The sequence below is a fragment of the Propithecus coquereli genome, unplaced genomic scaffold (genome assembly GCF_000956105.1).
Source record: "Propithecus coquereli isolate 6110/MARCELLA unplaced genomic scaffold, Pcoq_1.0 Scaffold77, whole genome shotgun sequence".
Lineage (NCBI taxonomy): Eukaryota > Metazoa > Chordata > Mammalia > Primates > Indriidae > Propithecus > Propithecus coquereli.
Genome location: NW_012153840.1, coordinates 2434953 through 2459936, shown reverse-complemented (window position 1 = coordinate 2459936; position 24984 = coordinate 2434953). Strand labels below are relative to the sequence as shown.

Genomic DNA, 24984 nt, shown 5'->3' with positions numbered 1-24984 from the left:
GTCAAGACCTGAAGGAGGCAGGAGAATGAGCCCTGTGCTTGGGATTGGTGGCGGGAGCATTTCAGGCAGCGTGAATGGTAAATGCAAAGGCCCTGGGGCACGTTCGAGAAATAATTACTCTGCAGCTCAGAAATTCTTTGCTTGGCTGTCTCTGCATTTACACGGGAAGGATGCTCCAGTGAGCTGATTGCTGAGAGCCTTAGGAGACTGGCGCTCATTCCAGGGGATGGTTTTGTCTGGGAGAAACCACTGACCCAGACTCCTAGGCTGAGCAAGAACTGAGAACTGATTTGCTCTCTGGTCTGGAGAAAGGGCTGAAATTCTGCTTTTCGTCCTTCTGGATGAGTCCGAATCCTTCAGGCTCCCTCTGCCTGAAGCCATCCACACCAGCAGGATTCAGGGAGTGGGAGAATTTATCTAAAGATTAAGAAACCTGCAATTTGAACTCCAAGTCCTGTCTGTCTCTGATTCATTTGTGAGCAGGTAACTTTGACTTTCTTCCCTCTTTTTTATTTTAGCGATAGAGTCTCGCTCTGTTGCCCTGGCTGGAGTGCAATGGCCCAATCATGGCTCACTGCAGGCTTGATCCTCCTGCCTTAGCCTCCTGAGTACCTGGGACTACAGGCAGGCACCACCATGCCTGGCTATTTTTTTTTTTTAAGAGATGGCGTCTCACTACGTTGCCCAGGCGGGTCTCAAAATCCTGGCCTCAAGCAATCCTCCCACTTGGGCCTCCCAAAGTGCTGGGATTTCAGGAGCGAGCTACCGCGCCAGGCTTGACTTTGACCTTTGGAGCCTTGGTTTCTGCTGTGTAAAGTGGGACTGTAGGTTCCCATCTTGCCAACCTGAAAGGGTGCTTCTAGGAAAGCTTGGGAAATGTTTTGTCAAACACAGTCCTCCGTGGCAGAGGTTGGGTATGGTTATTATTGCTGCTGCTGTTGTTTTTCGTATAATTCTGTCACCTTCTTCAATGTCAAACCGTCTCCAGGCCAAGTCCCCAGATTAACCAGTCGAGCTCTGCTGGATAAACTTTTCATGGCGTGGCATTTCCAGCATGCTGGGGGAGAGCCCCAGAATTCGGCACTGTGCTTCTTGTGTAGGAGGGTATTTGCTGGCCCCCATGGAACTCTGGCATTTGTCACTGTCCAGAAAGCCACCCTCCCAGGAAACATCTTGGCACATGTCTCTTGCTTAGGGGGAAGGGAGGGGATTTGTCTGAGAGCTGCCAGCAATTCTGAAGGGATGGTCAGCAGTCAGTCTGTGGGGCTGAGGCCAGCTCTCCTGCCAGATGCCTGCCCTCGCCCTGCCTGGCTCTGGCTAAATTGTTTTCTTGGCTCATGAGAAATAAGTCTCTGAAGGCTGGTGTTTTTCTATAGCGGCACCTTGGCTACATGGTCTAACCTCTCTGTGCCTCAGTTTTCTCATCTGTAAATTGGGAGTAATAACAGTTAATAATAATAGCACCTTCTTCATAGGGTTATTATAAGGATTAATAATATATACAAAGTCTTAGAACACTTCTGACACACAGTGAACACTAAATAAAGACTACTTTTCTAAAAAGTTTATATGAACTGGATGGGCTGAGACAGCTGGGGAGGGGGTGGCATTTTCCTTCTACAATTTCACATTCTGCTCTCCAGCTCTAAAAGGTCAGAATTTTTATGACAGACTCAGATAAGTCGAACTCACAAGAGCCTGATGTCTAACCCACAGTACCAGTTCATCACTTCTCAGGGAGAAATGTAGCTGCCTGATGTTCTGTGTGTCTAGAGCTCTCTCTTGCGTGGAGAACGGGGCCTGAGGTGGCCTCTGTGGCTGCTGGCATGTCTGAGCTGCGATGATTTGGGGCTTCCATCTGTCCTCCAGTGTGGTACCAACTAAAGACAAACTGTCACTATGGGCAGGTCTGGGCCCGTGCTTGGTTTGGGCTGACTCCTTCCCGACCCCATATTTTAGGAGTTTTCTGGTAACCGCCTCCCTTCTGGTGGGCGCAGTTCCCTCTCCAGTGTGTGTCAGCTGCATCTGCTCCGTCCCTGCTGCTGCGGCTGCCCTGTTCTGAGTCACTGTCCTGCCTCCTGGGTGGTGGCAAAGCCCTGACCAGCCTCCCTTCCACTTGTGCCAGCCTGGTCTCCACAAGGCAGCCAGAGCGATCGGAAGGCAGGCAGCCCTCACTTAACCCCTTCCCTGCTGTAGTGGGTCGAATGGTGGCCCCTCAACGGGTATGTCCACCTAGAACCTGTGGCTGCGACCTCATTTGGAAAAAGGGTCTTGGCAGATGTAGTTAAGGTGAGGATCTTGAGATGAGATCATCCTGGACAAGTGTCCTTGGAAGAGAGGAGAGGGGAAGGACACAGCGAGGGAGGTGACGAGAAGACAGGCAGAGGCCGAGGTTGGAGTGACACGTCCACCAGCCAAGGCACGCCAGGGATTGTCAGCAACACCAAAAGCTGGCAGAGACCTTGCAGGGAACACGGCCCTGCCACCTCTCTATTCCAAGCTTCGGGCCTCCAGCACCACGAGACGACAGATTTGTACTGAGCCCCCCGTTGTGGCCACGTGCTGCCGAAGCCACAGGAGATGAGCGCCGTGCTGCCTCTTCCCTTCAGAGAAAACCCGACTCCTCCACACAGGCCCCTCCCAGACTTCATGTCCTGGCCCTCTGGCCACACTGGCCTTCACTGCTAGAAAATAGTGAGTTCTTTGCTGCCTCAGGGCCTTTGCATTTGCTGTTCCTCCTGCTGTAACAGTCCCTCCTCTTGGCGTGTCTGGCTTCGTTTCCATCCCTCCCACACCATGCCACCCGCTGCCCAGGATTCCCTGTTTATTTACTTCACAGCACTGACCTCAGCATGTGTTTAAATAATTGCATTTAAATAATAATTAAAAATGTGTCATGTGTTTGTCTGCCTTGCTCCAGCATAATCTCCACCAGAATAAAGACCGGTGTCTGTGCTGGTTCCCCACACTCCCCAGCCCACTCAGGGCTTGGCACAGAGACGCCCACAGCAAGTTCCTACTGAATTAATAAATAAATATCAGCCTTTGTGTTAGTAAGGCCATGGCCACGTCCTGCTCATTTTGTTCTTGACCTAGGGGGTGATTTGTTGTTTTAAAGCAACTTCTGCAGATACTGTGGTCTCACTAGTGGTATACGATTGGATTTAAAGCCTTAGAGTTCTGAGGGACACCCGCATGTCACCCCTATAGCCCATTTGCATAAGCTTGCCTCTAGGATGGGATCATTACAGCTAAAACCAACTATTCTTAGGAGTAGTGAGTTCTCCATCCACAGAGGTGTGCGAGTTTTCATATACACTAACTTATTTGGTCTTTGCAATTTCTAAGGACCCTGTGGGGTCTTCGGGGTCCTCCCCTCTGATCTCCTGCCTTCCCGCAGCCCGCTAAATCTCTGCTCCCCCCTCCCTTTTCTGGACCATTCTTTGAGCTTTTTTTTTTTTTAGATAAGACTAGTTAAAGTCCATCCGAGAAGTCTAAGTATGTACATCTGCTCACATATATAATTTTATGGTGCGATAGTTTATCAGTCCTGAATATATATTTAGTGACAGGCTTGGCTAATCTCTCATCTAATTACACTCGTTAACATTTAAATGTATAATCACTAATATAGCTGGGCATATCGGTCTAAATATTTTATAGAGGTCTTAATTACAGTAGACTTCCAGTCTTGCTGTAAAACTCTTGCGCCCCTCCAATTAAGGGGTGGCGTCAGGTAGCTCCCAGGCCCCGGCCAGGGGATGGCAGTGGCCAAGGTCTCCAGTTTCCGGCTACACCGTAGAAGCAGCACCTGTCAGTTGGAGAAGATGAGAGCATCGTTCTCTGTGATTTCTCGTGGCCACACCTCTGTTGGCTGCAGTCACTGGGTCCCCTGGAAGAGGGGGAAATCAAAGACAGGATCGCAAAAATTAAAAATAATAATTATTGCTGAGGATTTAGGAAGTTGATAAAAAACACTCCTTTCTTCCTCTACCAAATTAGGATGCAGTTGGGAGAATCTCACAGAAGTCAGACAAATCAAGATCAGGATGTGATTTTTGTGACTGTGAAAGGAAACTTGGTGGCTTGGATCTTGTTGACACTTAATGCCAGACATAGACGGACCTGTCTTCCTGGACTGGCTCTGGCATGGGGCGGGCAGCGGCAGCCCCCTGGGAGTTGCCCCCCCACCCATAGTCACAGCTGTCTTCACACCTTTGAAGTCTCTATGGGTTATAAAGCTCATCTTTAGACATCATGTTAGCCTATAAAGTTGGACGGTTTTATTGTACCCATTTGACAGAGTTGAACACTGAGGCTCTGAGAAGTGGCTGGGCTTCCCGAAGGCCACATGACCAATGGTGGACTGAACAGGACCCAAATCCTTAATGTCCTGCTGCAAGTTGCACCTGGACTGGGACTCCTGTTATCCCAGCAGCCATCCTAGGTCCCTGCGGGGACGCAGCAGTCCACCCCACCCCCACTTCCAGGGAGAAGTGGGGCCTGGGGCCTGCCACCAAGCATGCCCCTCCCCACTGCAGCCTTCTCCCGTGCCCAAGGCCAGTGTCCACCCCAGCCATGTGGCACCAGGCACTGCCCACCCAGGCAAGGTTAAGAGCACAGTTCTGAGCCCAACCCACTTGTGCTGAATCCCATCTCTGCCTCTTACCAGCCGGGTCAGCCTACCCTGCCTTTGCCTCAGTTTCCTCATTGGTAAACTGGAGTCAAGGATCCTAACTACCTTAGGGGCTCGCTGCGAGGAAACATTCAGTGAAAATGTACACGGCATAGAACAATCCCTCACCCACAGAAAACTCCATGAGTCCAACTGCGACTGTTACTGTTAATGATAGTCATCGTCGTCGTCGCTGTTGGCGCTGGGGAAGCCATTGACCTTCCTCGTGCTGAGCACTGTCTGGCGCCTTAGGAAGTCCTCTCTCGTAACCCTAACCTAAGTCACACACGGATGCCGTCATAGCAGGCAGGACTTGAACCCAGGACCAAGCCTAGAGCTCATATTCCTTCCTCGGTCCCAGGTTCATGGCAAGGACAGCCACTCACCTGGCCCCACCTGGAGCTGTCCCACCTCACTGCCACCTCATGGGGGTGTCCCCTGAGCCAGCAGCCACCCAGAGAACACGAGCCGGGATTACTGCACTGCCTGCACACGCTGGCGCTGCTGGGGGCACTGCACATACAATACGCAGCATGCACATGCGTCCTGTGACGGGGATGCTGTTTGTAAAGCTTTTTATTAAAGTATCACATCGCGCAGAAAAGTGCAAACCTTGTTTACATCTTAGTGAATTTCCCAAACTGAACACACCTGTGCCACCAGCAACCAGATCAAGCACTGGGATGTTGTCAGTGTCCGAGAACCTCTGGGACCCTTCCTGCCACTCTCCGCCTCGTGACCTCTAGCCCCGTAGATCAGTGTCTGTCTTGCACGCTGTCTGGCTCCACTAGCGCGACATTGTGTCTGTGTCCTACGTGGCTGTGACTTGCTTGTTCTCACTGGGCCGTGCGATGGGACCGCAACGGGCGCAGCCGTTCTCCTGGCGAGGGAGAAGTGTTTGGGGAGTTTCCAGTTTGGAGCTTTTACAGACGGTGCCGCGGTGAACTTCTCAGCGCAGGTGAGCACCCGGTGCGTGCTCGCGGAACACGCGCCCAGGTAGGGACTCTCATATCCCCCTTTCACAGGGGGCACAGAGACTGGCATGATGCCACTTGCTCAGGTCCCACATCTGGCGAGTGGCAGAGCAGGATTCGAACCCAGAGTGGCTCTCTCTGGACCTCTGCTCTGCGCAGCCTCTCTCCTCGCTTCTCAGCTTGCCGGGGAGGGACTGACCTGCTGCTGCCAGGCTGCCGCCTGCGTCTAACCTTAAACAGCCCCACGGGGTCTCCGTGGTTTGGGGGTGGCCGGAGGGGGTGGTAAGATCGTCCCCAAATCGTGGGGTGCCCAGGGCAGCTTCCTGATGGACAGTCTGGAGTAGGACAGCAAAGCCCAGAGAAGGTGCATGAATTCCCAAGGCCACACAGCATGCTAGTTGGCAGCTTGGGGGCCTGCCTGCCTGTCCACTAGCCATTCCTGCCACAGGCACTGCCACCTCTTCCTCCTCCTCCTCCTCCTCATCTCTTGGGACAGACCTGAGCCATCATCTTGCCTGAGAAAGGACCTCACACGCCAACATAGACTTTAACAAACAGTCCTCATTGTGTGGGACGTGGGGCCTGTGGCTGATGCTGCATTTCCAGAATTCTCCACGCCCCTCCCGCCTCCACCTAGGGAATGTCGGTGTTCCGGCTCATTCCCTGTCACTATTTTTAGTGGTGATTAGGAGGAAGGAGGACTTTTCCTGGACTCCCCTTCAGAGGCTGAAAAACAACCACAACCACCGGCCCCTCCCCGCCTGGCCCCTCCCATTTCCCTCCTGCTGATCGCACCACCCCCCTGCTCCCCTGGCTTCCCGGGGGAGGAATAGGAAGCCTGGCCTGGGCCCCCGGGCCCCTCCACCCTCCTGGCTTCCAGGTGAGCTCCAAGCCCTTTCTGGGCAGTGTGCCCCACACGCAGTAGGCCCCCGCCCCCTGCAGCCCTTCCTGTCGCTCTGTCTGCAGCCTCTCATCCCCTCCAGGGCCTGGCCCAGCCCTCTCCAGCTTCCCCAGTGGGAGCCCTGGCCCCGGCATCCAGGCCTGTGGCAGGGGCTCTCCAAGTGGCCAGGCGAGGCCTTGCAGCCCCTCCCTCCCGCCTCCCCCTGCCCAGGCTCCAGGACAGGTTCCATGGAGGGGTCTTGCAGGTCTGCTGCAGGTGGAAGACATCAAGGGGAGACTGGGGTTCACAGCTTGGAGGTTGTCAGTGACCTTGAGAAGGCCGGAGTGGGTCCCAGAGAGGACGGGAGGTGATGTGGAGACGGTGATGTGGACAATCCTCTTGAGCGTTTTTGCTCCAAAAGGAAGAAAAGAAGTAGGATGAGAGCTGGAGAGGAAAGTGGGGTCAAATGAGGGTCTCCTGTTAAAGACACAGGAGAGAGCCGCATGTTGGTGTGACGCTGGGAAAAGTCCATGGCGGGCACACACGAAGTGCAGGGGGCTCTTGCAATGAAGGGAAGGCACCGCGGTGGCCAGGCTGATGGCAGGGGGCCCCATGGGAGAACTGGTCCCTGCACTCCTGGAGCCTGGGTCTCACCTCTGGTGGAAGCACAGTGTCTGGGGTCTGTCCCCAGCTCTGAGCACCTGAAACGTCTACCAGGGCCCTGCGTCAGTAGAAGCTTTGGTCCACCGGTGTCTTTTTATGTCCTGCCTGGGACATGGCGGGAGCCATGAGAAGTGGACGTGGACACAGTCTGCAGAGCCCAAGGCAGTTTGGCAAGAACTTCAGCCACGTTGCGGCCGGCTGCAGGAGCACCAAGGCCGATGCTCGGGGTCCTGTCTGGAGGCACGAGGGAAATTAGCGTGGCCTGTCGCTCCCGGGGAGCGTGAGGGGAGACAGGCAAAGAAAAACATTCTCTGCCCTCATGGCACAGGCTCCCACTGCCCACGGGCTGTCCACCTTGTTCAGTCACTCATTTGAGAGTCTGTCACTATTTCCTGAGCACTTCCGACGTGCCAGGCCCTGCTGGAGTTGCTGGGAATACAGTTGGCGGACGAGACAGGCCAGGTCCCTGCCCTCCTGGAGTTCCTGTTGCTAGTCGTGGGTGGACATAAAAAAAAGTACGAAAACCTAGTAATTCTTCACTTACCTTTGACCCAATTGAGGGACATCAAGTCTGCTCTCTCGCTGTTAAACACGCTGGTGGGAGTGTGTTTGCCACCATCTCATTGGTATGAAGGGACTGGTTTTCCACGAGTTGAGAAAACTGCTTCTCACTCTTTTGGTTAAGTAGAATTGGGCGGCCTTAGTTCCATGGATTGTGCTGGTAATTGGCACAGCATTGACCCAAGCAAGGGTCACTGAGTAGTTCTCAAACATGCCAACCCTGATCAGTCACTGTTGGCATCTGCCTGCCTGACTGTCCAAGGCAGAGTTGGCAAATGGGCCATGTTTCCTTCCCGTGCCTGTGTCAGACATCACTAGCCAACCCAGGTTCACCTGGTTGATTAGTGATGTCTGCCACGGCCACGGGACTGGAAAGTAAGAACCTATTCCAGATACTTGCTTTTCCTGCCACAGGCAGGCAACAGGGTGGGAAGGTCATGCTGACTAACTTTCTGGGGTGCGCTTGGAGAAAAGATCTGTGGGACACCTGGAAAGATCGTGGGTCTGAGCGTCAAAATCCTGGGGTCAAGTTCCAGGTCTGCCATTAACATTGTGAGGAGCAGAGCCGCCCAGGTTGGACCCGGGCCAGCCAGCCCAGCCCGTGTCCCTGTACCCCAGGCCTGGCCCTGGGACACAGTTTTCTCAGCCACCACGGGTGTCTGCCACTTGTCCAGCTCCTTGGGTTGGCTTTTCTCTCTCGCCTGAGCACCACCTGCCGGGGCAAGAGGCTGAGTCGCCTTTCTAGAGGAGGTTAAACTCTAACCGCTTCTGAACTCAGCCGTACTCATCTTTCAGATGGGAAAAGCCAAAATAAACCGGCGCACACCAGTCCCAGACCATAAATCTACGGCCTTGACCTTGCTGCCCTCCCTCCTCCCGGCCCTGGGCTCTTTTCTCAGAAACCAGCCTGTTGGTCAAGCCAGCCTGTGTCTCCTAGGGCCTCCAGGGCGGGAGCTCAGGCCTGGGAGCCGTGGGGAGCCGGGAGACAGAAGACCAGCGCTCACTGAGCACCTGCTGTCTTCAGCCCAGCTCTGAACTGGGTCACGTCACATAGAGCCTCACGAGGCAGACATTGTCACGTGCAGCACAACAGCTCGGGAGCCGGAAGCTCAGAGAAGGTGTGTGTGGTGTCTCCGGCCTCCAGCTAGTGAGGGGCGGCGGCAGGACTGGAATCGGGGCTCCCTGACTCTGACACTGTGTCTTTCTGAGGTTCTCTTCTCCCCACGTGCTCAGAGCTCGCACCCCCCAGGTCACTCAGGACAAGACAGCTGGGGCAGGAATTACTGCATAGTCAGCCGTTTGCATCCGTGGATCTGACCAAACTCGAATTGAAAATATTTGGCAAAAAAAAAAATGATAGTTGTGTGTGTACCGAACATGCACAAGACTTCTTTCTTGTCGTTAGTCTCTAAGCCATACAGTATGACAACTGTTTACATAGCTTTGCGTTGTAGTAGGTATTCAAAGTAACCTAGAGATGACTCAACGTATACGGGAGGACGTGCGTGAGTTATATGCAAATACTGTGCCACTTTATGTCGGGGATTTGAGCATCTGTGGATTTGGTATCCAGGCGGGTCCTGGAGCCAACTCCCACACCACCAAGGAACAGCGATGCCCTCAGTCGCCATCCTACAGAGGAGGAAGCTGAGACTTAATGCAACTTGGGCAGATTCCTAAATCAGTGCTTCTAACCCAACTGTGTTGGCCTAAGAGTCAGGACACCTGGGCAGAATCGCTGTGTGACGTCAGACATTCTCTTTCCCTCTCTGGGCCTCTGTTTCCCCGTCTGTAAAGGGAAGTTGAGCTGGAAGAACTCTGAGCCTCACATTGTAGTGGGTGTTTATTCAGAGGGTTCAAGCCCAACAGATTGGTTTCCAGGCCCTCCTGGTCCCGCCTGCCCCTCCTTATTTTACATCCTGCAGGTCCTGCGGGTTCGGAGTATTGAATGGAAAAGAAAGGGGGCCCTCTGCTGGCCGTGGCAGAGATTGCCATACGTGGGCTGGTTCCGCTTGACTACCTGCCACCTCCCTCCCCACCTCTGAGCCCATTTGTCAGGGGTCTCCCTGGACTGGAAATTCTTACAAGGGCCCCTGGCCTTGGAACATCCAGGACTGGGCCCATGGGCTTCTGAGCTCAGACTGATGGGAAACCTGACTATGTGCGTGGAATTAGACGGTGTGCGTGGAATTAGACGGTGTCGTGGGCTGGCTGAAGATCCCAGAACAGGGAGGAGGTGGCTGGGAGGATTCCTTCAGAGCCGCTGCCGTGCACGCACGCGCACACGCACACACAGCAGTAGTGGGGTGCACGCCAGCATGTCGAACCACCTCTAACGGAAACCTCGGCAAGCCCTAGCAGGAAGGTACGAGAGCTGCGGAAACAGCCTCTCATAGCGGGAGCGTTCGGTGTGAGCATCGGGGTCATCTGCGGGCTCTGTGGCCTGGTGCCGCAGGTTGCGCTGTTTACAGCAGTGGGCACACACAGGAGGGTTCGTGATGGGGTGCGAGAGGGTCACAGTCAGGCGTCCTAGACTTCAGGCCAGGGTCCGCTACTTCAGCTGTGGGGTTATCAGGCCTGTTTCCTCCTCTGAGAAACAGGTTCAGCCCCACCCTGTGCACAGATAAGGACAAGTGTATGGTCACCAGCTGTGCCGTGGGGGTGGTTTGGGGTTGGCGATTTCGGAGGCAGCAGAACAGGGCGGTGAGGAGGCTGGTGCTGGGACTGAGTGGCCTCTGCCACTCGCCACTCAGCCAAGTTCCTAATCTCCTTGGTTGCCCACTTCCTCGTCTGAAATGTGGGATGACTTCATAAGGTAGTTGTGAGAATTAAGTGACCAAAACCCATAAAGGGCATAGAGCAGTCCCTAGCACTTCCTAAGTGTCAGTACCTGGGAATCGTCTTAAAGTCTGGGAGACTGAGGCTCAGGGTTAAGTGGCGTACCTGCGGGCTCAGAGCCAGGGTGGGAGGTCAGAGCTCTGCACCCAGACCGGTGGCCATCATGCCCCATTGTTTGGCCTTGGCCGTGTGCGTGTTCGTGGGGGTGTCTCTGGTGCCCTGGCACCCCTTCATGTGGGGCAGTGAGTGGTCAAGGTGAGGTCTGCTGGGATCTCAGAAGCTAAAAGGCAGCTCACAAAATCCAGCACCCTTACTATGCTGGGATGCTGGGGGAAACTGAGGCTCAGAGAGGGGAAAGATGAGAGCCTGTCCCTCAGTCCCAGGTGTGGTTCTAAGGAGAAACCCTTCGTGCTCAAGATTTCCCTTGAAAATCCCTTACTCTCCAGGCCCACAGGCCCCAGAAGCTGAAAAGCTGAGAATTAACCTGTCCTTTCTGTGTGTGTGTCAGCTGTGGCCTCCCCTGCCCCTGGGCATTGGAGGTGAGGGTCCGGTTTGCCCAGGGGGAGCGAAGGCATGACTTCAGAGACCTGTCTTCTCTCTCTGGTCCCCACCCGCCAAAAGTTGCATTTGCAGGTGTCAAACGTGGGGCTGACACTGTTCTGTTGCATCTACACCTGGGGCAGGGCACCCTAAGCCAGGGAAGGAAGAAGAGATCCACTGTGGAAGCTTGGGAGCAGTGACATCCTCAGAAAAGTGCCACTGTTATGGGGCCGCAGCTGGGCCCCTGGTTATGCCCTTGTCTCACACGTGCGTGTGGTCACCTCTGAGTTGGAAAACTAAGTCTGTCCCCCTTCACGCTCCCTCCCACCCGCGGCAACCCCCACACTCCCAGGAGCCGGACGGGTCTCATTCCGTGATCCTGCTGGGTGTGACACTGCTGGCCGCCATGCGCTGGTTCTGGTGGCCTGGCTGCTGGAACGGAACCGCCTGGGTGAAGCCGGATGCCTGGGACGGTGAACGGAGCGCTGGGGCGCTGCAGGCCGAGCCAGGCTGCAGAGAGACGTGGGCCGGCAGCCCGTCTTGCATCAGCAGCGTTTGGAGAACATCAGAAAGGGGCTTTGAAGGAAAGACGGGCGCAGAGCGACAAGGAAGGAGGGAAGAGTCCGCTGTGTCGTTTTCATAGCTATGTGTGTATAGATTTTAAGTTATTTCTTGGGGGTCCATCACGCCATCCGCCTTTGTTTGCGTGAAGAGTTACACCAGCTGTATACAGACTGCTCGTCGGCCTCTGTGTGTGCGTGACGGTTCCACAGACGCCTTATTGTCATTTTTAGTTGACCTTTACTTGGCGTTCGTGCCCAAAGACTCAGCTTCCGTGTTGCCTTGGTCCTCAGCCTGGCAGGGTCCAGCCCAGCGCTGGACAGAGCAAGGCTCCCCCAGGGCGCTCGTGGGAAAAAAGCGTAAAGCGAACCTGTCAATGTGGGGGTCACAGCACCCTCCAGCCTGCCCTGACATGCCAGCCAGGAGCAGCGTGTTGTGATAAGAAACCCCACAAACACTGGGGCTTGGTTTTCTCCTGTTATAAGGAATCCTGGTCGGGTGGCGCCACCAGGGACTCAGGCGTCCTGTTCTTCCCACCCCGCCTTCTCGACCCATGTCTCCGTCCTTGTGCTCACTAGACTGCGTATAAAGACAGCAGTGGATTTCCCAGTGGGTGTCTGTGTACATCTGCATGGCCGGAACCGTGACACATGCCCCTTCTAGCTGCAGGGGAGCTCGGGCAATTGAGTGTTTTAGCTGGACACGTCGCCCTCTCCAAACAAAATTGGAGTTATCTTGGTGAGGAGGAGGAGGGTGGGTGGATACAAATGTCAGCCACCCACACGGCAGGGACTGCGTCTGGCTCACCCCTGTTCTCACAGCAGCAAGCATGGAGCCTGGCACACAGTAGGTGCTTAATTGGACAGTTTGGGGGGAGCTCCAGGTCTCCTCTTAGGAAGAAGCTACTAATCTGAAGGCACAGGTCCAGCCCCCGGTCAGACGGTAGAGCCCCTGCCCCACCGCGGTGGCAGCCAACACGTCCACGCAGAGACGTGTGCACACGCAGAGATGCCCCTCGACCGCTGGGCAGGTGGTGAGAGGGTGGAACGGCAAGAGGCTGCACCGTCGCCCCCCTCAAGGGCCACCTGGCAAAAGTCAGAAAAGGCCCAGGAATGCCACATTAGGGGGTCGAAGGGACTTCCCTCCCAGTCTCCAGTTGCCAAGAGCAAAGTCTGGAGTTTGGTTTTCATCCAAATGGGGTTAATGAAGGTGGTAAGTCAGAGCCCAGGGGGGTTTAATTTCCAACCAGAGGGCAGAGACGTGACTTTGCTGCCAACCAGAGGGCAGAGGTGTGAGCCCCTGGGGGAGCCCGTGCAACCTGCTTGGCAGCAGCGTCTCCCCTCTGGGGCATGAGGGCCGTCAGAGGCTCCGGGAGGCCACTGTGGTAACATTGCTTGGGTCAGCGCCCCCACCTCCCCAAAGCAACTCCCCAAACTCAACAGCACCCTGTGCTGCTCTCGAGCCCAGCAGTGTGAAACCAGCCTGAGACTGACCAGCTCGACCCCAGCCCTGCCACTGACGGGCTGTGTGGCCGTAGCCTCCTCCCCGTAAGACGGGATGGCAGAAGTACCCACGCACCCATCCACCTCCCGTAGAAGTGCAGCCAGAGTCCCTTGAGGCTGTGCAGACGGATGTTTCCAACTCATCTGTGACAGCTGGGCCACGCTCTTCGGTAAGGTGCCTTCTGGCCGGGTTACTTCTTTAGATGCGGGGTTTTCTTAAAGTGAGGTTCACCAGTAATGCGGCCACACTGTGCTGGAGGTCAGGGCACAAAACTAACCCAGCTGTGTCTCCCTCCGGCACATACCCCCCAGGCTTGCGGTGCGGCCCCCCTGCTTGGCAGGAAGGAAGCGGAAGAGTCCTCTCTCCGTGGACTCTGCTGTCGCTCCAGTTTAAGGTTCCGGCCCAGCAGGCCGGGCATTCCAGCCCTGGTGACCTGAGCCGCAGCTCTGCCGAGCTGACCAGGAAGGGGACGGACCCAGCTGCGGGAGCCAGGAAGCTCAAAGCTGGAATTTAAAGGGCCGCCCGAGACCTGGGGTCCCACTGCATGGGTCTCCTCTCCCTGGCTCTGTGCACATGATGGCATGGCCCCAGCTGACCTGCCTCCCACCCTGTTCTACCCAGGGGAGGGGGCAAAGGGCAGGAGGATAAAAGGGGCCCCGCAGGGCCAGAAGGACGTCAGCTTATGTTGGGCACCAGGCCAGGAGCTCGGCATCCTCACGCCGCCATGGCTGGTGTCCCCAACTCTTTCATATGCACAGGCTGAGTTTGTTTCCAAACTCTGAGCGTGTCTCCAAGGTTCCTCCCCGTTGCTGCAGACACCGGCACAGCTGGGCCTCCGTATCTGGGTTTCATGTGTGTGGATTCAGCCAACCGCGGAGCAGAAATACTTGGTGGGAACATGGGTGGTTGCGTCCGTACTGAACACGGACTGGCTTTTTTCTTGGTTTTTTTCCTCATGGTGTATTCCCTAAGCAATGGGGTATAATAACTGTTTACATAACGTTTACGTTGCATTAGGTATCGTAAGTAATCTAGAGATGATTGTAAGTGTGCAGGAGGACGTGCACACGTGACGTGCAAACACTGCGCCATTTATATTATACAAAGGACTTGAGCATCTGTGGATTTTGGTGTCTACAGGGCATCCTGGAGCCATTCCCCATAGACACTGAGGGACACAACGTACTTTTTATTGTTAAATAATATTCCATTGTGTGGCTGTATCTCATTTTGTGTATTCATTCATCCATTGATGGACTTTTGGGTGGTTTCTGCCTTTCTGGCTAGTATAAATAGTGCATTTGTATCAAGTTTTTGTGTAGACACATGTTTTTATTTCTCTTGGATGTATGCCTGGGAGTAGAACTGCCGGGTCAGGTGGTAACTCTACGTTTAATCTTTTGAGAAACTGCCAGACTGTTTTCCAAAGCAGCTACACCATTTTCTCTTCCCACCAGCTGTACATGAGGGGTCCGATTTCTCTGCATCCGCATCAACACTTGTTACTGTCTTTTTTATTTTAGCCACTCTAGCAAGTGGGAAGTGGTATCTCATTGTGGCTTTGATTTGCATTTCCCTGATGGCGGAGGGTGTCGAGCACCTTGGCACATGCTTGTTGGCCATTTCTTGGAGAAATATCTAGTCACGTCTGTTGCCCGTTTTTAAAATGAGTTCTTTGTCTTTTTATTATTGAGCTGTAAGACTGACTTGTACATTCTAGATGTCAGTGCCTTCCTTCTCAGATAGAGGATAATTGCAGATATTTTCTCTCTACTATCTCAGCGGCATCCTTTGATGCACAGAAGTTTTTAATGTTGATGAAATCCAATTTATCTCTTTTTCCTTTTATCGCTCATATTTCTGGTGTCATATCTTGGTGCGTGTTTTTAATCTAACACTTCTCATGTGAGGGACTGTCGGGCTGGGCTCAGGGGTTCCGACGGGCTCGGCATGGCCCTAGGGGTTCATTGCGGCCGGGAATCGGGGCCCTCCAGCTCCCTGGGTTGTGGGTGTCGAACTCACCAGGCCCCAGCTCTTCCCTGAGCTGCTGGGAAGGACATTTAAACAAGCACTTGCTGCCCTGGCTGGATCGAGTAATCCGACAGGTGGGGATAGGTACTCTAGACACAGGTGGGCCTGGGTTTGAATCCGGGAAAAGCCGGTAAGTGACGCGGGAGCTGGGGAGGGACACTTCATCCTCTGAGCCCTGTCAAAGAAGCGACAGTGGTGATGTCCCACTCAGCGTTCAGGCACCTGGAGGAGACAGCGAGGGTCTCGGGCGCTAACTCGCTCTTCTGTCCCCAGCCATGAAAGCCGACCGGAAGCGCTTAAAGGGCGAGAAGACAGACCTGGTGAGCCAGATGCAGCAGCTGTACGCCACGCTGGAGAGCCGCGAGGAGCAGCTCCGCGACTTCATCCGCAACTACGAGCAGCACCGCAAGGTCAGCAGCCGCCCCCCCACCCCTGCCCTCCCCTCTGCGGACACGCCAGCTCCCCCGTCTCCCCTGCCCGCGGGCCACCTTCTGGGCCCAGCACGGGGTCTGCCTCTCGAATCCCGAAACACAGGTGGGAGGCCTCCCGTGTGTCCAGCCAGGCCTGGGCACCGAGATGAAACTGGCACAGTGCCTGGCTGGGGGCTCCGTGTCTCCTGGGCAGACAGGCCCGGACAGGACAGCATGGGCGGGACAGTGTGGACTCAGGAGTCCGGCCGGTTCAGACCCCGGCTCCCCATGTGTCCGCCCTTGGCCATCTCGCTTAACCTGCAGAGCCTCCGTTTCCTCTTCTGCAAATGCTGATGGTAAGGACCTTGCAAGGTCGCCATGGGATTCTGTGAGGTGACGAGCGCCGAGCCCCTGGCCTGGTGCCTGGCACGTAATGAGCACGCGTCAGGTGGTGCACAGCTGACGCTCACTAACGCCGTGATGAAAGTGAAGAGGGAGCTGGGCAGCACCGGTGAGACGCAGGAAATTCTGCCTGCAGGAGGGAGTCTTGGAAGGCTTCATGGAGGAAGTGACATAGTGTTGGGCTCTGTGGGATGAGTAGGACTTTACGGGTCAGATAACTGAGGAATTTGGTGCAGCACACATCTGTCTGGTGTATGTGGTGTGGACATGCCAAGAGGATACCAAAACTTGAGAAAAGTCAGTTTCCCGGCCAACCGGGCCTTGGTGAGTTGCTGCATCTGTAGGGAGAACCATGGCCTTCAGGTGTGCAGGGCAGAAAGATGGTTGGAAACCACTGTCCAAGCCCATGACACCACGTGACAAGGGCTGTGACCAAGCCGTGTGCATGGGGCAGAAACGGAGGCAGGAGTTCCGTTCGGCTTGAAGCTTCTCTGGTGATGGAGGGTTTGAGCGGTTCTTTGAGCGGTCGGTGGCCATGGGCCAGTGGAACGAGTCCACTCAGAGATGCTGCCTCTGAGCCAGAGTTGAGCGGCCGGGCTGTCAGAGACTGAACTTGAATCCAGGTGCTTGTCCCTGTCTGTGACAAGAACAGGAGCTCAGGGAGTGACCCCCATGGAGAGGGAGGCACAGGGACCCTGCTCTCCTCCGCTGTCTGATGACGCAGACGCACACCTGTGTGCGCGCTCGGGCGTGAACATGTGCCCGCAGGCATGCTGTGTCGCAGTGCTTTTTAAGTGCTTACAGGCAAGTTCTCAGAGCCTCATGTGTGTTTAGTTATTGACATCGATACGATTATCCCCCATTTCACAGATGAGCTGACAGACACAGGCGAGATCACTCATCCACGGCCGTGCAGCTGGCCAGCAGGGCGGGGTTCACAGGGCCTGGGGCCCGTATGCTCTGTGCTGCGCTTCTCCGCCAACCCCCACCTTCTTCCCCGGGTGCCCAGCACAGCATCTTTCTGCAGCCTTGGGTCCCTGCCTCCCCCTCTCTGTCCACCTCGCTCCTTTCTCCTTCCCCAGCTGGAGGGGCTGGAGGGGTCCCAAGGAGCCTGGTCTTTCTTCAGCAGTCGAGGCAGGGAGAGCCTTTGCCTCACTGGCCCTGTGCCCATCAGCAGGGAAGCCTGGTCACCTCATGTTTGGCAGGGACAGGACACAGGGGCCAGAGAACCAGCCCACAGCCAAACACACCTTGAGTGATGTGCTGGTCCCGGGGCAGGAGACAGACTCCTCGCTGACCTTGCACACCACTTTTCCCCGGGTCATCAGCGTCCTAGGCCTGGGGCGGGGTGGCACAGTGGTTAAGAGCAGACGGCTGGGTTAGAATCTCACCTCTGCGCTTGCTAGCTGGGAGATTCCTGCAAACAGCTGACTCTCCTTGGTCTCAGCCTTCTCGTCTGTAAAGCAGGATAATGATAGCGGCTAATCAGAGCCCAGTGTGGTCAGCACTGAAGTTTCCGGTGCTCGGAAAGCAAGCTGGGGGGAAAATGCTTGCTATCATTATTATTTATTAGCATCTTTTTTTTTTTTTTTTTTTTGAAACAGAGTCTCAACCTGTTGCCCAGGTAGAGTGCAGTGGCATCATCATAGCTCAGCACAACTTCAAACTCCTGGACTCAAACAGTCCTCCTGCCGCAGCCTCCCAAGTAGCTGGGACTACAGGTGCACCCCACAATGCCTGGCTAATTTTTTCTATTTTTGGTAGAAACAAGGTTTTGCTGTGTTGCTCAAGCTGGTCTCAAAGTACAGGCCTCAAGTGATTCTCCTGTCTCAGCCTCCGCAAGTGCTGGGATTACACATGAGCCACTTCACCCGGACTATAATTGTTACTGCCTTTGGGGATTCAAAGTCAGCCATTTGATCACTAAAATTCCACAGTGGACTCCAAAACCCTTCCCGCAGGCCCCTCATCTGCCACTGCCTGGTGTTGGTCTCGCTGGCGGGCCCAGAGAAGGAGACAGAGCCCCTAGTGGGGCAGGAGTATGGCTGTGGCTGCCCCACACAGAGCCCAGTCCTGGGAAGACAGTGGGGCCTCCCTGCATCCTTCTCCCCTCAGGGGCCAAGCCCCCTCTAGGTGTCCCCGGCCCAAGAGGAGCCCTGCCTGTAGTAACACCCACCGTGCTCTGTCCCCCGCCCACAGGAGAGTGAGGACGCGGTCAAGGCCCTGGCCAAGGAGAAGGACCTGCTGGAGCGCGAGAAGTGGGAGCTGCGACGCCAAGCCAAGGAGGCCACGGACCACGCCACGGCGCTGCGCTCCCAGCTGGACCTCAAGGACAACCGGATGAAGGAGCTGGAGGCCGAGCTGGCCATGGTGAGACCCCTTCCCAGCCGGGCGGGCTGGCGTCTGCTCCCCCAGGGTCCCAGAGTGGGGCGGGCGGCGCAGAGCAGGACGTGGGCAGGGGCTGGGGGTCCTGTGATGCTCCATACGCTTGCCTGCGAGACCACGCAGGCCACGCCAGCCCCAGAGCCTGAGACAGCGTCTGTCCACCCGCCCTGACTCTCCACACTGCCCAGGCTACTCTTAAAAATGAAAGAAAGAATATTTTTTATTTAAAATATACATACTTGTTTAGGAAAAGATGTGGGAGGAAATACACCAAAATGTTAACATTAGTTATCTCGGGGTGGTAGGATTACAAGTGACATTTATTTATTTATTTAACCTATTTTCAAATGTTTATGGAGCAAAAATGTTTTACTTCGGTCATTGAGGAAGACAAGGTTATTTTTTTCCTAACCCAAAACACCCCCAAACACTCTGTTTTTGAGAAGGTGCGTAGCCTGTGCGTTGGGGGTGGGGTGGGGCAGAGAGCCCAGGTCCAGAGCCCTGGAGGTGGGTTCTGCCTGCTCCTGTGTGACCTTGGGCCACTCGCTTAACTGTTCTGGGCTTCAGTGCCTTGTATTTGTTACTGGGCTGGGAATGGGGTCACAGTCCCACCCGCCTTCCCCACAAGGTGGCTGGGTAGGTGCAGAGAGCTCGTGGCTACAGGGGCCTTTGAAAACCACCAGGGCCTCAGTGTGGTGGTGGCCGGGAGGACACACGGGGACTCCTGAGGGGTGGGGTGGGGCACACGGCTCTCAGGATTCGTCATCCCGAGAGCGCTGATGTAGGCTAACGCTGTGGGTACAGCCCAGGGAGCTGGGTTCGAATCCAGCCCCTGTTGCTTCCTGACTGTGTGGCTTAGGGCAGGAGCCTTCACCTCTCTGGCCCCTATTCTGTCCACTCTCAGTAGGGATAAGTACATTTACCCTTGACCTTTGAAAAACGCAGGGGGCACCAGCCCCTGCATAGTGCCATAGATAACTTTTGACTCCCCAAAACTTAACTGCTTACGGCCAACTGTTGCCTGGAAGCTTTAGCAGTAACAAACAGGCGATTAACACACATCTTGCATGTTGTATGTATGACATGCTGGGTTCTCACAGTAAATGAGCTGGAGAAAAAATGTCACCAAGAAAACCGTAAGGCAGAGGAAATTTGTTTGCTCTCCGCTAAGCAGAAGTGGATCATCACAAAGTCTCCGTCCTCGTCGTCCTCACACTGAGTAGGCCGAGGAGGAGGAGGAGGAAGAAGAGGAGGGGTGTCGTGGGGGTGGCAGAGGCAGAAGAAAAGCCGCAGGGTGCGCGGACCAGGGCGGTGCTAACCTGTTTTGTTCAGGGGTCGGCTGTGTCCACGGGGCTCTTGTGAGGCTTTCAGTGAAGCGATGCCAGAGAAGCGCTTAGCACGGTGCCTGTCCGTGATTCACGGTGACAGGGTGGTTTTCTAAGGTCACTTGCCTCAGGACCAGGTGGCCAGGCCAGGACAGGGTCCCGGGGCCTCTCCTGGGTCTCCTTGTCCAATACCGACCCCTAGTGGTGGGAGCTGCCCGGGCAGGGAAAAGCTGCAGCCGCCGGGACCCCAGGTGGGTCGGGGGGACAGGGTTCCCACCAGTGGGGTCCGTGGTGCTGAGTCCCTGCTGCCTCCTGCAGCCCAGACAGCAGCCTTTCAAGTTGCAGGCCAGGAAAGGGGTGCAGGATGAGGCCCCTGTTCTCCCAGCCCTTCCTAGTTCCCGGTGGACGGACAGATGTGTCTTCCTTGCCTTGGAAGGTTGGCCTCGGGCCTCCTGGGTCTTTCTGGACTGAGAGCCCCCCTCGCCTTGGCTTCCACTCCCACCGCGCCCGGACTCTCAACCTGCTTCCGTTCTGGCCAACAAAACTCAGGTTCCGGCTCCTCCTTCTGGCAGACGCCGGTGGTTCAGAGCTGCCTTCGGCCCGAGCCCAAGGGTGTGCGAGGCAGGACCCTGCACTGCCGTCTGCCCTCACGGCATCACCGCCCAGTCCTCGGGAGGGTGTAAGTCATCCTGCCTTAGCCACCGAGGCTGCTGCTTGTTGATCGTGGCGGGGGCCAGACTGGACCCTTGGCCTGCGTGTGAGTTGCTGCTCATCTAATCCCGGCTTGGGAGGTAGAAACTGACAATAACAGTCGCTGGTACTTTGGAGTATTCTTACCGTGGGCCAAGCACTCTCCGTGGCAGCGTGGGAGGGAGGCACGGTCTGTATCCCCGTCAGACAATGGGGGGCAGGAAGGCCGGAGAGGTGAGGAGCCCCCCTTAGGGTCCCACAGCTCAGAGGTGGCAGGGCCAGGTCACATCCAGGTGGTCCGATTGCAGAGCCCAACTACAGAGCCCCGTGCTCGGGCCTGGGCCACCTCGTCGCACAGCGCCAGGGGGCACTACTTATATAAACATGTCCCCTCTTGGTTTTCTCGTGTTATATAGTAGGACCCTGAGGCTCAGAATGGTGGAGTAACTTGCTCAGTGTCACACAGCAAGTTAAGCAGGAGAAGGGGAGTTTGAACCCAGTTCTGTCTGACTTCTGTCACATGGACATGTTTGTGCCAAGTTACCAATTCCCAGGAGCTTGACATTCTGGGCTTGGAGTGCTCAGGAGGCGGCGGAGGCTTGGAGCGTGGGTGTCAGAGCTCAGGGGCGTTGCCAGCGGTAAGTCGCATGTAGCGGGAGAGGTTCATCAGAGACGTGTGCGAGCCGCCGCAGGGAGATGATCGTGTGTGCGCCCACATGCGTGTTTCAGATCAGACACACCTTGTCTGCAGCTCCTCTCTGTTGTATCTCTGTCTCAAGTCTAGAACCCTCAGTGGGCAGAGTGGACAGTTTGTGAGCGGTTCCTGTGCTTCACAACTGACAGGTACACCCCCCATTCTGAAGGACCGACCGTAGGGACTTCCGAATTGTCAGCTGGGAAGGATGTCAGGCTGCCATTCCCAGGCCCAGACAAGGGGGCTCCAGCCGGGAGGAGAAAGCCGGGGTGCGGTCAGGAGAGCGATCCCCCTCATACCTTCCTGTGCTGCTGCAAAGGGCCGCCTGTCCCAGGGGCCGCCTTGGACGTTCCTGTGTTTTCCACGGACGTGGCTGGGGGTGTCTGCAGGAGGGGAGCGCTGAGGGTTCGTTGCTGCGTGATGCAGACCAGCCTGGGTGCTCATTTCCCCAAGTCCCACTTTGCAGGCAGCCCAGATGGACAGGGCAGAGGACAGCAGACAGCTGAGTGGTCGCAGCCTGGCTGCGAGGCTCTACCTGCTGCACCTGGAGGGAAAGCAGGCGTGGTGCACTGACTCACCTGAGTGAGGTGTGGCGGTGCAGGAAACGCGAGTCTGCACTGCGGTGCTGAGACACACCTAGCGTGGTTCTTCCTTAAACAGAGGGATTGCTCCATTGTTCTTGCAGGCGGTCACCAGAGCTGATCCCCTGGGTCATCCCTCGGGCATAGCAACGGCTTTGTCAAGCAGAGGCTGCTTCCTTTTAGTCTGGATTTTTGCTGGGTGTGGTTTTTCCTGGATGTGCCAAGCCCGGGCCAGGTGCGGGGGATTCCGTGGTGAGTGAGCAGACGTGCCCGCCTTCTCTGAAGTCCGCTTCACTTGCGCTGCTTGTTTCCTGGCCCCACGGGAAGGCACGAGGAGAAGGTGCCGCCCAGTCAGGCGCTGAGGTTTGGGGACTAAGTTGGATGTTGTGCCCGCTGTGCACTCTTGGAGAAGTCACTCCACCTCTCTGAGCTTCTGGTTTCTTGTCTGTCAAGCACAATAATCCCATACTCCTCCTTGCAACTCAGGGCTGTTGTGCTGAGCACGTGAGGGCGTAGAGCACAAAGGGTTTCTAAGGCAGAGGGGAGTGATTAGCTGGTTTGGGGGCAAAGGTGACACCATCAACTCGGCCTCTGCTGTATGGATTTATGTTCCCCGGGGGCTGGCTGTGGAAGGGAAGTGATTTCACAGACCGCTAGGGAGGCTGAGCTGGAGGGAGCCCTAAAGATCACTTGGTCCAGGGTTTTCCTTGTACAGATGGGGAAACTGAGTCTCCGAGGAGGCAGTGACTTGTCTAAAATAACAGAGCTGGCCAATGTGATGCGCGTGCATCAGGCTTTAGGTCAAGAACTGTCCATTTCTCAGCAGAACTCTGTTTCTCGAAAACCCCTGCTCTGCCAGGAAGAACTCAGGGCCTGGGGCAAGGTGCAGAAGGTTCTGGAGCTAGGAGAGATGAGATGGGTTTTTGATTTTATCTGTGTTCATATGAGGGCCAAAGCTGGTGCTCACCGTGGCTCTGCCACTGTAGCCACTCGCTGGGGCGTCACCTGAGACCTCAGTGCAAGAGACCCCTGGCTTCTCCCTCGGGAAGCAGAAATCAACTGCCCTGAAAAGAATGTGCATTAATACATTTCTCATATATGCCCTTTTTCTCCCCAGAAGAATTTGAGTTGACTTCTAATAAAACCCCATGTACCCTGGGGGATAACACAGCTAAAAGAGACCTCAGACACGGGACAGAGAGGAAGACCTGTGTGACCAGCCCAGGGGAGGGCCGCCTGCCCCGGCTCAGCCCCCCACTTGTCCCTGGGCTTCCTCATGTCTCCCGTGTTCTTGTCGTGGGATCCTGAGAGCCGGGCTGCGGATCCTGTCCCCGGCCTGCCTTCAAGGAGGAGCTAGTCACGCGGGTTGAGCGTGGAATGGCCCATGTCCCCCTTGGTTCTGCAAAAGGTGCACATGACTTTTCTCAGGTAGAACCTTGTGAAGGGGAGATCAAAGTTTGAATTTAGGAGGAGTTTAGGTAATGGAAGCGGAAACGCCATTTTCTTACAATCGCGTTCAAATTCCAGCTAGTCCTTGGAAGACTCACAAGAACAGGGATAAGAATGTTCTGGGACCCCCTTTCTCTCTGTGTGGCTGGTCTCACTTTGCTCTTGGTGGGAACTGAGGGGTAACCCCCAGGGGAGCTCTCCGGTGACAATCTGCAGCTCAGGCACTTGACGTACTGATCAACACGTGGTGCAGAGCTGGCCATACCCTGGCACAGGTGGGGTTCGCGGCCTTCTCACCGCGGTGGCGGGTGATGGCAACAGCAGGCCAAGAGGTCCCCTGATCACGTCGTCTTCTCCCTGTCTCCTGGCTCTCCCTCCAGGCCAAGCAATCCTTAGCTACACTGACCAAGGACGTCCCCAAGCGGCATTCCCTTGCCATGCCGGGCGAGACGGTGCTCAACGGCAACCAGGAGTGGGTGGTGCAGGCGGACCTCCCGCTGACCGCAGCCATCCGGCAGAGCCAGCAGACTCTCTACCACTCACACCCCCCACACCCTGCAGACCGGCAAGGTGAGTCCTGCCCTGGCCCAGCCCAGCCACGGCCACAAGGGGCTTCCTAGGAATCCATCTAACCCAGTGGGAGAGGCAGCTTCTTTGTTCACACGGCAGCAGCTTCCAGGGTGTGGGGCAGAGAACTTGGGCTCATGTAATTGAAAAGTCTAAGGGATGGACTTCAGGCATGGCTGGATCCAGAAGTTCAAACAATGTATGGGTCCCTCTGACCATCTCTTTCCATCTCTCAGCTCTACCCACCTCCATCTGGCCTCATGTTTAGGTTGCCTCTTTCTACAAGGCAGCAAAACAGTCCCCAGCAGTGCCAGACTTTTAAGGCCCTCCTAGCTCAAAAGTCCTGAGAAAGAAACTATCTTTTCCCCTTATAGCCATATCAAATTCCAAAGGAAGAGTCTGATTGGCCAGCCTGGGTCACGTGGGCATCTTTGGCAGAGGCAGCAGAGCTCCGTGACTGATGACAGCTCCAGCCAGGGCACGCAGGAGAGGGGAGGTGCAGATGTCGCACGTGTTTGCTCCAGGCACTTGGCAGGGTGGTCTGGCCTCTGGGCAGCCTCTGCGCCCCCTGCCCGCGATGCAGGCTCCAAACCCTGCTGTGCCAGTGCACGTCTGCAGGCCACCCTGCTCTGTTCTCTGCCCCTCCTACAGGTGGCCGTCCTTGTGTGACAGGTGCAGTTGGGGACAGGCACCTGGCAGCAGCCCAGAGAGTGGGGGCGGGAAACGGTCACCGTGGCAGCTGCGGGCAGAGCTGGCCCCTGCAGCAGCAGATGTGTGGGACACAGCCCTGGCCATCAAGGGGCTGGTGGGCCAGTCAGGGAGAAGCCAGTGGGTCCTGCCATTGCCTGTCGAGGGGACAGTGGGGACAGTATAGGTGAGTTGGAGCAGAGGGGCACCGGCTCTGCATCCAGACTGCTGGGTTCCAGTCCCAGCCCTGCTGCTTTGAAGGGGCGTGACCCATGGCCTCGGCCAGGGTCCTCAGTTTCCTCCCATGGCCCTGCGGGGCTCTGAGTGCGCAGAGCGCGTTAATGGTGTGTTTGCCGAGACTTCCCTTTACCTACCTCGTGGGGTTGTCATGGAGATGGAACGTGTAAAATTTCTAGAATGGAGCTTGGATCCTGGTAAGTGCTGGGTAAATATTAGCAGCTACTCTCACCATTATCATCATCATCATCACCGTCACTGTCATCATCGATAGGTGACACACAGGGCTTTAGAACCCTGTGTGCAGAACAGTCAGCAAATTCAGTCTCCC

General features: G+C 55.8%; 1 protein-coding gene across 3 annotated transcripts in view; it reads left to right on the top strand.

Annotated features, from left to right (window-relative positions):
- Positions 1 to 24984, top strand: part of KAZN (kazrin, periplakin interacting protein) — a 432584-nt gene that overhangs the window by 346724 nt on the left and 60876 nt on the right. For all 3 annotated transcript variants that reach the window (XM_012662661.1, XM_012662663.1, XM_012662662.1), the window contains exons 3-5: positions 15500 to 15636; positions 18238 to 18408; positions 23543 to 23732. In XM_012662661.1, the coding sequence (XP_012518115.1) occupies positions 15500 to 15636; positions 18238 to 18408; positions 23543 to 23732 (498 nt within the window). The remainder of the gene's footprint in view (positions 1 to 15499; positions 15637 to 18237; positions 18409 to 23542; positions 23733 to 24984) is intronic.